General features: G+C 39.8%; 1 protein-coding gene across 1 annotated transcript in view; it reads left to right on the forward strand.

Annotated features, from left to right (window-relative positions):
* Positions 1-10,845, forward strand: part of SLC9A2 (solute carrier family 9 member A2) — a 94,539-nt gene extending 83,694 nt beyond the window's left edge. The window contains exons 9-12 of the mRNA XM_012740526.3: positions 905-1,001; positions 3,465-3,596; positions 4,775-4,865; positions 6,183-10,845. Coding sequence (XP_012595980.1) covers positions 905-1,001; positions 3,465-3,596; positions 4,775-4,865; positions 6,183-6,553 — 691 coding nt within the window. The 3' untranslated portion in view covers positions 6,554-10,845. The remainder of the gene's footprint in view (positions 1-904; positions 1,002-3,464; positions 3,597-4,774; positions 4,866-6,182) is intronic.
* The last annotated feature ends 656 nt before the right edge of the window (positions 10,846-11,501 follow it).

An 11,501-nucleotide genomic window follows, 5' to 3' on the forward strand; every position in this document is an offset into this window, starting at 1 on the left:
TCTTAACTTTATTTCCTTATCTATTTATTTTGTTGTCCTAAATATTTTTGTAAGACCCCTCAAAGCTTTTTTGGATGGAGTTAGTGTAAAAATGTATAAATATAGTCAATTCTCATTATATGCAGTAGTTATATTCTATAAAGTCGCCTCCAACACTGGTTTACAAACATTGAACCATTGTTCCTAGGGACATACATGGCTGGATTCCTGTAAGCTTCTGGTCACAGAATTTTCATCAGTTGATCAATATGTAATTTGTTTATGTATGTTTGTGTTTAAAGACACCTTATTTAATATATATGATTGACAGTGAACTCAATCGTCAACAGCACTATGACTCATGTGTGAAGCTTGTCTAATGCATTTTCTCCATAGGGTACATTGCAGCCTTCTTGCACTTAGGAACACTAGGCAGCACTTCAGCACTAAGCTTGGAAGCCATTTCAATAGAGAGCATAAAATGTGAAAACATGTCACTAAATAGATATACATACATATTACAAATGGTATGTTTGCAAATATGTATAATGAGGTATTTAAAATACAAAGCCTTGATAATTAAATATAGCTAATTGAGCTTCTGTCGGAGAAAACCGTTCTATATTATTTCATGTATGGAGTGTTAGAAATAATACAGTAATAGCATTATATATAGGCCATTGTAGTTTCTCTTCCTTAAAAAAATAATGGCGTGAATAGACTTTGAAAATGTGTGCATTATGAAACGTGTTATGAATGATTTTGACACTGTTTTAGAATTTTGAATTATTTAAAAATATTGAATAAGTTCTAAGTGCTATTTCTAAGATTCTTCTTAAATAATGGAATCATATCTCTAAAGAAGAAAACCAGTGATTCTAATATTTGTCAGAAGGTAAAACATTCTTCTTCTAAACTTTCACAGTGATTGTCGTGAAGAAAAAATAAGGAAGCTCACACCTGGTGAAATGGATGAAATTCGAGAAATACTATCAAGAAATCTCTATCAGATCCGTCAGCGAGTAAGAATAATTTATTTAGCGTAATATTTACTTACCTTCGGCTAAAAATATGCCTTCTGGTTCTGTGCTGTATGTAACTGGATGTGCCGCCATTATGTTGGCCTCAGCAGGTGCATGCTGGGAAAATCCCCTCTGCTTCCTCAGCCCTCTCAGGGGTTCCACTGTCCTCTGGGACACCATGACTGAAGGCTCGGGACCCCTGGGAGTTCTGCTGCTGTGAGCTTGGGGATAAAGAAGTATACACATTGACTAACTGTGAAGACAGGAACCGACTGCTATTTTTATTTTTAAATTTTTTTAAAGGAAATAGCTTTATAGCTTAGACTTTTTCAGTGGATCTGATCCTCCTTGTTATTTATAAAGCGCTACAGTGTCTTCTTTTGATGTGTCTTCTGAGGCACTTCTTTCACTGTATTTCCATTGTTAACGCCCCACTCTAATAACCTGCTAATAATATAGCTAATGATTAGAGAGCGTGTTCAATTTGCCAAGCCCTATTTCAGCGCATTGCTCTTATATTAACTCATTTAATCCTGCCACATTGGGAGGTGCTACTATTGTCTCCATGTCACAGACGAAGAGACTGAGGCGCAGGGAGGCGAAGCATGACAGGGGCCGTGGCTTGTCAGGAGTCCTCCTCTTCCTTCCTGGTCTCCCACAGGCACCCCATCCCATCCGCAGTACTTTTACCTCACCCTTATTCCCTAAAGCATCTTTTAATAACAGCATCCTCTGATTTAAAATGAAACAAAACAGGAGCTGCGGCTTCCAGGCTAAACTATTTTTTGAGAATTGGGTGTCTCTATTTCCAAGTTCTGTTACAGCCCAGCCAGGTTCCCTGCCCAGCGCCCAGTGAAGGCCAATACACAGACAGCAGGGGACACAGTGGAGACAGAGTTTTATTTTGCAAGGTGCCAGGCAAGGAGATGGGAGCGATTTTTCAAATCCTTCTCCTTGAAAATTTGAAGGCTAAGGTTTTTAAAGGTGATTTGGCAAACAAAGGTTGAGGGAATTTGGTCTGCTGATTGGCAGAGTATGAACTCATAGGGTCGGGGCACAGAAATTATCTTTGTAGTTGGGAGATTTCCTGGTTGGGGGGGGTCTCAGGGATGTTGGATCCATTCCCACGCCTATCCACGGGTCCAGCTGGCCTCAGTAGGTACTCCCAGGAATGCAGAGTATGAAAAATACCTCAAAGACCAGGCTTAGGATTTGCAGCAGCAATGTTACCTATAGAAGTAGTAGGGTAGTCACACATCTCATGCCTGTCAGGGAGGATCGTGCCACTAAACTACAGCAGCAAGGAGGTTAGGGAACAAAAATGGCTGGTTAGCTTCTGGTTGTATCTACTTTTATGAAAATCAGACTTTGATTACTTTTACTTATACCTTATGGCTCTGTATTATTTTAATGTGGACAGTTTCAGTTCCACTTTATTCAACCATATTTCCACGTCTCCCTCATCCACCCACCTCAGACACCCAGGGAGTGAGATTTCTGTCTCCGTTCTTTGGCTTGTGTGGCTTTCTCTCTCTCCTCCCGGAGCACCTCACGTCCTGTCAGGTGGTCCATAGCCTTCGATTTTTAAGGTTCCTCCAACAACCACCACATTATCCTCAGCCCTGTCCCTAAATGGAATAGCACTTACACTGCACCACATGATTTAGCACCTCATTTCAGGACATTGTCTTATTTTGTTAGCTTCAGATGCCCAACTCAATAGGAAACTCCTCAAGGCAGCAATTGAACCTTGTTGTATGTTGCTTTTGCATCTCTCTACAGAACCTAATATAGTTCTAGACATAGGATATTCCCAAGAGCTACATGTTTATTCCATCAGAAAATGAACTTTATTAATTATGACTTATTTTAGGAAACACATTTCTGTATAGCTTATAAAACTAAAAATGGATGTCATGTGCAGCCCTAGTTTAAAACTTTTACTCCTTCAAATGCTGGGATATGATCATGGCCACTGGTTGGGAGATGGCACCAGCTCTCTCAGTGTGACAACCCAGTTGTAAAAAGGAAAGTTCTGAAGTTAATCTAAAGGACATGGCACCACCAAGTGGCTCAAAGTGATTTGTTTCTATGTCAGTAATTTCTATTCAATTGGGAATGTATGAAGATAACTTGTATTCTTTTTCCAGCTATTAATAATGGCTAAATACACACAAGATACTTCAAGGTAGACAAAGACACTTAATGAATTCAGTTGTTTTTCTCACTTATGAAGATAACACTTTTCAATGAAAAAAAAAACATATGCACTGATTTTATTAAAGGGTGGATTCTTTCAAAATCTGAAGAGTGTTATACTTTTTAAATCTTTTGCTCTGTGCAGAAGTTGTAAGAGCCTAGCTGAAGTGCAAATCCGAAGAAATGTGGTAAAGTTTTGGAATTTCTGGGGAAACAATCAGTTTTCTTTTTTTGTAAAATGTCACCTTCCTGTTTTCATTTCAGACTTTGTCCTACAACAGACACAATTTGACAGCCGACACGAGTGAGAGACAAGCCAAGGAGATTCTGATCCGCCGGCGGCACAGTTTGCGAGAGAGCATCAGGAAAGACAACAGCTTGAATCGAGAGCGCAGGGTACGGGAGTCTGTGCATGAGGATATAGAAAGTTTCCAGGGATGGGGCAGCAGCTGTTCGGTTGATCAGCTGATGGGCTCATCAGCTCTGTGGATGGAATAGCTGCTAAGGGTTGAGTCACAGGCATTCTGGGATGGAGTTCATGATAAAGTCTGTTCACACATTTCTGGAACACTTATTGTGTTCCAGGCACTGTTCTAGGACTTGGAATACATGGGTGAACAGAATTGACAAAGATTCCTATGCTTGTAGAACTCATATCCTAGGGAAGGAGAAGGCTACCAGCAGTAGACAGAATAAGTGAATTGTCTGTTATATCAGGAGGCAGTAAATGCTATGGAGAAAATTATAACAGAGGTTTGGGAGTACAGGGAAGAGACGGTCAAGTTACAATTTTCAACAGAATGTCTGGCCCAGGCTTTACTGGGAAAGCAACATTCCAAGGAGAGGTTGTAGCCAGTGCCAAGGCAAGCTGCATGTTCTCTGAGGACCTGCAAGAAGGCCAGAGTGGCTGGGGACAGTGAGCAGTATTGCAGTTTGGTCAGCATTGCGGTTGGTCCAGGGTGTTGTCAGTAGACAAGGAAAGCCATCTTAAAATATTACTATTTATTGATTCCACACAGCAGTCACTGCATCTTATTTTTAATAATATTCTGCATTGGATAGTCAGAGATCAAAATGGTTATGCGTGAACTAGGAAATTATCTTTTTTATGTGCAAAATGTAGTCAATTAAAAGTTAATCTAAAACACTACAGACTATGGCATTTGCTGTATCAGTAAATTAGCTATAATAATACTTTTTGTTCTATCATTTTCCAGATTTATTAAAGTAAATAAAAATATGCTACATTTTTTACATATCTTCTTCCCCATATATATTGGTTCTAAGTCTTTCTACTTTTCTAAATAGATGTTTTGGTAGATTTTCTTTAAAAAGGCCCCTTGTTTCTAATGGTCCCATTTATTTCTATTTTCCTTAGTACAGATCTTCACTGTATTCTGGAAGGGATTTAGTTATTTCAAATATAATAGTTACAGCCCCTCACAAAGTAATTTTGGAATCATGAACTAAAGATTCTGATGTTTAGCACAAGTTTTGCTATAATATTTTTAACCTCTAATATATAAGAACTACCATTTGTGTAGTCTATATAAAGTTTTCTATTTCTTTTACAGGCTTCCACTTCAACCTCCCGATACTTATCCTTACCTAAAAATACAAAGCTTCCAGAGAAGCTACAAAAGAAAAAGAATATTTCAAATGCAGGTAATGAATTATACCTGGAGCAGAAAAACTTTATTTACTAATGCTTATAAAATAGAGAAATTTCCCTACTATTTTTCTTCATTAAGAACAAGTTAAATAGTTTGCAAATCTCAAATAATAACCTTTCACTAACATAGCAAACTTTTTGAGTGGCACTCTGGGCAGCTGATAGATAATATAATCAGTTGTTTTCTATAATGTTTCTATTTGATGTAGCCATAGTAAATATTCTCACCATGGGGTTAGCGTGCAGTTAAATAGAAAGTTGTAAGTCTGCAAATGTGTAAGTAATAAAATTTTTATAATAATTCTGATATATTTTCATAAAAGCTGTGATACTTCTGGCTGTAGTTATAAAGCTTTGTAATAAGGTCTAACATCTCTTTGTGTGATGGGAATCTTTATGTACACACCCAAACCATTTTCTGTGGACTCCAGAAGAACAATGTTAGGATTTCATGTTTTTAAAACATGAAATGTGGATGTACCAATAATTACCTTCCCTTCACTTTTTTTTTTTTTTGCTTACTTAATTATCTGAGAAGAGGGAAGTCTAGTGGTGGCTGGTGGTGATGAAGGGTGAGGTGGGAACAGGACGGGGAAGACAGGCAGCACTGGGGCTTTAGAACACTGGCCTGTGGTGCCACCGCATGTCCAGAATCCAGCAAACACATTCTCACTTTCCAAGAATCTCAACTCCTGGGCAAGCATGCAGTCAGCTTCCCTACCCACAGAACTCCAGCACCTGAATCTGGTTCTAATCCTGCCTCCTCCCTTTGTTTACAAAGTGTTTTGGCCCTTTTGTGAAAATATAAAAAAAAAAAAATCAGCAAAGCTGTGTATGAGATTCTAGGTCAAGGGGAGGTAATTACTAGACTGCTTACAGTGTGCCACATGCTGAGCTGAGCCCTCTTGGGATCATTCCTGTAGGGCAGGTGAGCACAGCCACTGCAGCCAGAAAGTCTCAGTTGAAACTCCAGCTCCACTACTTACTAATATCTCCTGAACCTACTTACCTTATCTGTAAAATGGGAAGATCAAATGGGCGAATGCATTTGAAAGGGCTTAGGACAGTGCCTGGCACACAGTAAGCTCTTCAAAGTTAGCATGAGTACTCACTTGTGAGCATGGACGCTCTCAGAGGTCATGCAAGATGTCCACAGTCGCTCAGCTGGCGTGAGAGTGAGCCCTCTGACCTCCTTCTCCCCAGAGTCCCAGGACAGATGTGCAGTTGCATGACCCACTAAGGTATTGAAGTCCCTTGGAATGCCTTTTCTCTAAAGTGCTTGTCCACTTCTCTCTTTTGCATTATGGCAGATGGCAATAGCAGTGACTCAGATACAGACGCAGGGACCACCGTGCTCAATTTGCAGCCCCGATCCAGGCGCTTTTTGCCAGAACAGTTCTCTAAGAAAGCACCCCCGTCTTATAAAATGGAATGGAAGAACGAAGTAGATGTTGATTCCAGCCGGGGGCGGCCCAGTACCCCGCCAGCACCCCGCAGCAAAGAGGGGGGCACGCAGACGCCGGGCTTACTACGGCAGCCCCTTCTCTCCAAAGACCAGTTTGGCCCTGGGAGGGAAGACAGTTTGACTGAAGGCGTCCCACCCAAGCCACCACCGAGGCTGGTCCGGAGGGCATCGGAACCTGGAAACCGCAAAGCCCGATTTGGGAGCGAGAAGCCTTGAAGGACACAGCCAAAGGAGCCCTGAGTGACTGGCCCAGCTCGGCTGTGGTTTGTTACCCCGGACCCTGGCACAGCCATGGAATCCACTTAAAACTGTGCACCTAGATACTTTCCTTGGGTGGTAGAGTCATGCCACTGATGAATGGGATGAATGCTTATCTCAAGAAAAGGAAAATGAAAGAAAAAAATGCCCCACGAAATGCCTTTTGTGACTTGTGGCTAGCGACCGTGTTCTTTGCGGGCCTGAAGGAAAAATAGTGTGCCTTTATTGAACTTGAACGACAGAACTTGAAATTTTTAATGCACCCTTGTTAGTGAAAATTTTAATATATTACATAAATGTCTCAAATTTTATTTATGGAAAAAATATGTATATCTGTAATCAGTTTTTAAGTGAATGGCACTAAAAGTACGGAGGATGTCTGTGCAGGGGTAGAGAACGGTTCCGGGGGGACAGGTCCCAAGCTCAGGCCAGGGGCCTATCCCTGTGCTGAGCTGATGGACCAGGTCCTCCGCAGAGACATCTCCTGACTGGAACCGGGAGAGCACCAGAGCGCCCCGGCAGACGCAGTGGCCTGGCTCCCAGAGCCCAGATGGGAGGTCCCAGGATGCTTATGAAATAATGAGAATCAGCTGGTTTTCAATTTGTTCCTCTGTTGTGTGTTTAGGGGTGACCTATAAGTTCCATCTCCCCTTCTTGGTTAAGCGGTGCAAAGAGGAGCGCTGCCCGGGAGAAACCAGCTTATAGTGTTTGACAGAACTGGTGGCAGCTTTTGATGAAGTTCCACCCGAGAGGGCCCATGTGGCCACTGGGGAGTTGGGGCAGTGCCTGCTTACAGCTCGTGGGTGGGTTTTTTGTTGTGCAATACTCGGAGGAGGGTGCAGGTGATTCCTTTCTTGCCCATCTAGGACCACCTGCTTCAGTAGAATTTTTCTGTAAAACATTCTTTGAACTTGGAGCCTCCAGGTAAGATGAAAATTTCTATAAATGTTATTCCAATGTTTAACAACTTGGTGAGATTTCAGGTTTTGAATTTTATTCAGGAAGCACTTTGGAGACAGTGGGAGCCCTATTTTCTTTGCACTAGTCTGTCACTTGTTACCTCTCCCCGTGCAGTAATACAGTAACTCGAATATTTCATATAGAATTGGAGTCTACTCATTGGAGTACTTTTTAAGAGTACAGCAGAGAGAAAAGAAGTAGAACAGCATCATTAAAGATTAGTATTTGAATCTCTGTCTCTTAAACTGTAGGTTTTACTGGGCTGTCTTTATAGGTGTTAATGAAGCCACTCATGTAGTCTCTTGGTTTCACATTGGAGATACAGCAAAGGATACAAGTGCCCAGAGTGTTATTGGGTGAACATGAATAAATTAGGCAAAAAGACACAATCCTCAGCTGTGGGTCTCCATGCCCACCAACGTGGAGTACTGAACCTTCTACCCCTTTTTCTCATGTTCTAAAACTTTAGAATACTGCTAGATTGTTGGGCATGAGACAGAGCGAAAAACAGACCTATACAAGGCCTATGTTCATAAGAGCACAGTTTCTTAATCAGTGGAAAGTAGTGTAGGATGCAATTTGGAAGCTACAAGCTTAGGGCTCTGTGCCAAAATCTCAATTTTGAATTGAATGAAAATATTTATATAAATGAAAATATTTATATAAATGAAAATATTTATATAAAAATATATTTCTTCTGAAGACAAAACTGTCGTATATATTATAAAAATATGATTAAGAGATATGATATATATTTTTGAGAATGCCAAGAGTCAATTTTTAGAATACTTACGGTTTGTGACATCTGAAAAGGCGGAAATTGAAAATGACCTTAAAAAATAAATTTCCTGATTTCTCCAGGTTTCCTATATTAATAACTATTATAAGGAGTTTAACTTTCTGGAACTGAAGGAGAAAACATGAAAGTTTCTATATCACTTCTTGTTAAGCAGGTAGACCAAATTCAGCTTTCAGTCATTAAAAGTCACAAAAAGAATTTGGATGACGGTGTATAAATTTCTGAAAAGCAACACCTAAGTCACTTGATCTTAATTATTATCAGTTTAAATTTTTCCTTATTTGTTGAATGAAAAGGCAATAAAAATAAATTTGACTTCGTTTAGCTTTTCTCTATACTTTCTTCTTTTTGTAATTATTAAGTTCTAGTTACCATAGAAAGAGTATGAAGGTGAAACTCTTATAACTAAAGTACCATAAAAATCTAAATTTCTGTAGTACGGAGATCCACGGCCCTTTGTAAATGACTCCCCTTGTTCAAACGTTTGACCCAACCAGAGATCCAACGTGGCTGAGAATTTTGATAGGTCTTCAGTGTTGGTTGTAACAAAACTTAATTCAAACTACCTGTAAGTAAAAAGTCAGAGTTTATTGGTTGCTTTATATATAATGCTAAGGGCCGACCATTGCAGACAGTTATGCCAGTTAGCAAACTAGAAATTGGCCTCAAAGTCTAATACTTTCAAAAGTATGTGTTTTGTGTGTATGCCCCCGAAATGTCTGTGATGAACTTGCAGCTTTTGCTAAGCTTTGCAGTGGGGGTGTAGGGTTTTACCTGGGGAGTGGGGGTGTGATTTATATAAAAAGCATAAACACTTGGTGTATGTCTCAGCACATTTTGAATTTGTCGCCCTGCCTGAATCATGTTTATGTTAAAACTGCCATTTCGTAAATCAACTATGAAAACTGTAATATTTTTGTTTGTTCAAAGTGCACACTGGACTTTATTCTTAAGAGTGATTAAAGCGATTACTTTGTCCAGAGGAAGTAGCTATTGGAATTATCTGCTGAGGCCTGAACACCCCGGGCTGATTTCTTCATCCACCTAAACAAGAAAGCTTGTGACTCAGAACAGACTGTGATCTGGAGTTTTGTTTCTCTTTTGTTCACTTTTAGAGCAAAGTGTGTAGCTCTTTGCTACTTTATATCCTACTTTTTATTAGCCAGGCCCTTTCTTCAATCCCCTTCTAAGGAAAGCAGAAGACCCATTTGGGTAACGGCTGTGTGGCACCAACCATGGCTCTTTGTCCCTGACAGATGACAATTTCCTTCTGGATTCCTCTGATATCCTGTTCGCCATACCTAGCTGACTTCCTCAGACGGGGTCAGCCGCCACAGGGACGTGCAGGTGAAACACATCCAGGGGAGTTTCCGAGGTTTTTAATGTTGTGCTGGCACATCATTTTTTGATCCCTTTTGTTTTCTAATTTTCTGCAATTTTTCAGATAAAATTCTATTTTTACTACCTCTAAGTATAGCCAATGAATTGTGAGTCTGCTCTCTTAACTGTATGGTCCGGGAATGAGTTTTTCTAGGTGTAGAGTTAACCTATCTCCTGTAAATGGATTATTATTACATTTTCAATCTACACAGCATATGGATTATTTTGAATGGTTCAGAATCTACTTGAAGACCTTTCAGTATGTCTCAAAGGTTTTATGGGAATCTCTTCTCCTCCTACTGTAGGATGCAGAAATGCCGCTCCATGTCCCAGTACACAGAATGCCAGAGAGCAGTGATGATTTTTCTGATTTTCACTTCTGTAACAAAATATCTTGAATTAAAAATACAAATATTTTTCTCCTTTTTTATTTCATTGGCTTCTTGAATTGTAAGTGTGACTGGTAACTAAATTTCTAATTTAAATGAGGCTATTTGCATCCAGTTAGGGTAACTCTGTTTGCTACGCAAATTTTATATATATACATACCAACAAAGCAAATTTTTCCTTGTTTCTATGAAAAGTCTTACAAAAGTTTAAATACTAAATCACACATAAATAATCACTTATGGAGAAAATGGTATATTACATGAAAACAGAATGGTCCCAGACATCCCAAATTTTGTATTTATATATCAAAGTACTCATTTGTACTAAATGGGATTACGATAGCTCGAATTCTTGAAAGGTAAAAATTTTAAGAGTATTAAAAATTTCAATTCTATTAGTTTCAAATACATATATCACAAACTGGGCAAACTCTGTTACTGAGTAACAGAACTTGATCAGAGGAATTACATTTTAATTGGTTCATTAATTTTCTATATGTAAATAGACCCTTACAAAGGGTTCAAAAATAATGTATGCTCTGAAATAGTAAATATTGCCTTCCCAAGCCAACACAAACAAAAAAAATTAATGCCAATCATTGTCTTACCAAATGATTTTTAAAGATTATGCAGAGCTATGTATCAACACATCAAATTGTAGACTTTCACCAATACATAGTTTGCACGTGATTAATAAACATTTACTATATTTGCTACCATAATTGCTTCTTACTGGTTGGCCATCTAGTTTAAGTCTTTTCCTTTAGCTAGAAAGTTATTTATTTTTTTTTTTTTTGAGACAGAGTCTCGCTTTGTTGCACAGGCTAGAGTGAGTGCCGTGGCATCAGCCTAGCTCACAGCAACCTCAAACTCCTGGGCTCGAGTGATCCTTCTGCCTCAGCCTCCCGAGTAGCTGGGACTACAGGCATGCGCCACCACGCCCGGCTAATTTTTTATATATATATATTAGTTGGCCAATTAATTTCTTTCTATTTATAGTAGAGACGGGGTCTTGCTCTTGCTCAGGCTGGTTTCGAACTCCTGACCTCGAGCAATCCGCCCGCCTCGGCCTCCCAGAGTGCTAGGATTACAGGCTTGAGCCACCGCGCCCGGCCTAGAAAGTTATTTTGAATGGCAGTTACAACATGGTATATGTCCAGTGTGTTGTATTGATTCAGAAGAGATGGCATGGGAAGGCACTTTGAAGGTGACCCAGAGAAAATGTTCACCTTGTCAGAGACTGGCCCTGCCAGAAAGATTGTCATGCCTAGACCTGTGCGTCAGCCACATGGAACAGACTTCTTAAGGCAAACGCATACCTGGTCGTGTGCACACAGATCCACAAAAGCCACGCCCTGTAGTTAGCAACAGAGCACCT

This window comes from Microcebus murinus, chromosome 3, assembly GCF_040939455.1.
Source record: "Microcebus murinus isolate Inina chromosome 3, M.murinus_Inina_mat1.0, whole genome shotgun sequence".
NCBI classification, from domain to species: domain Eukaryota; kingdom Metazoa; phylum Chordata; class Mammalia; order Primates; family Cheirogaleidae; genus Microcebus; species Microcebus murinus.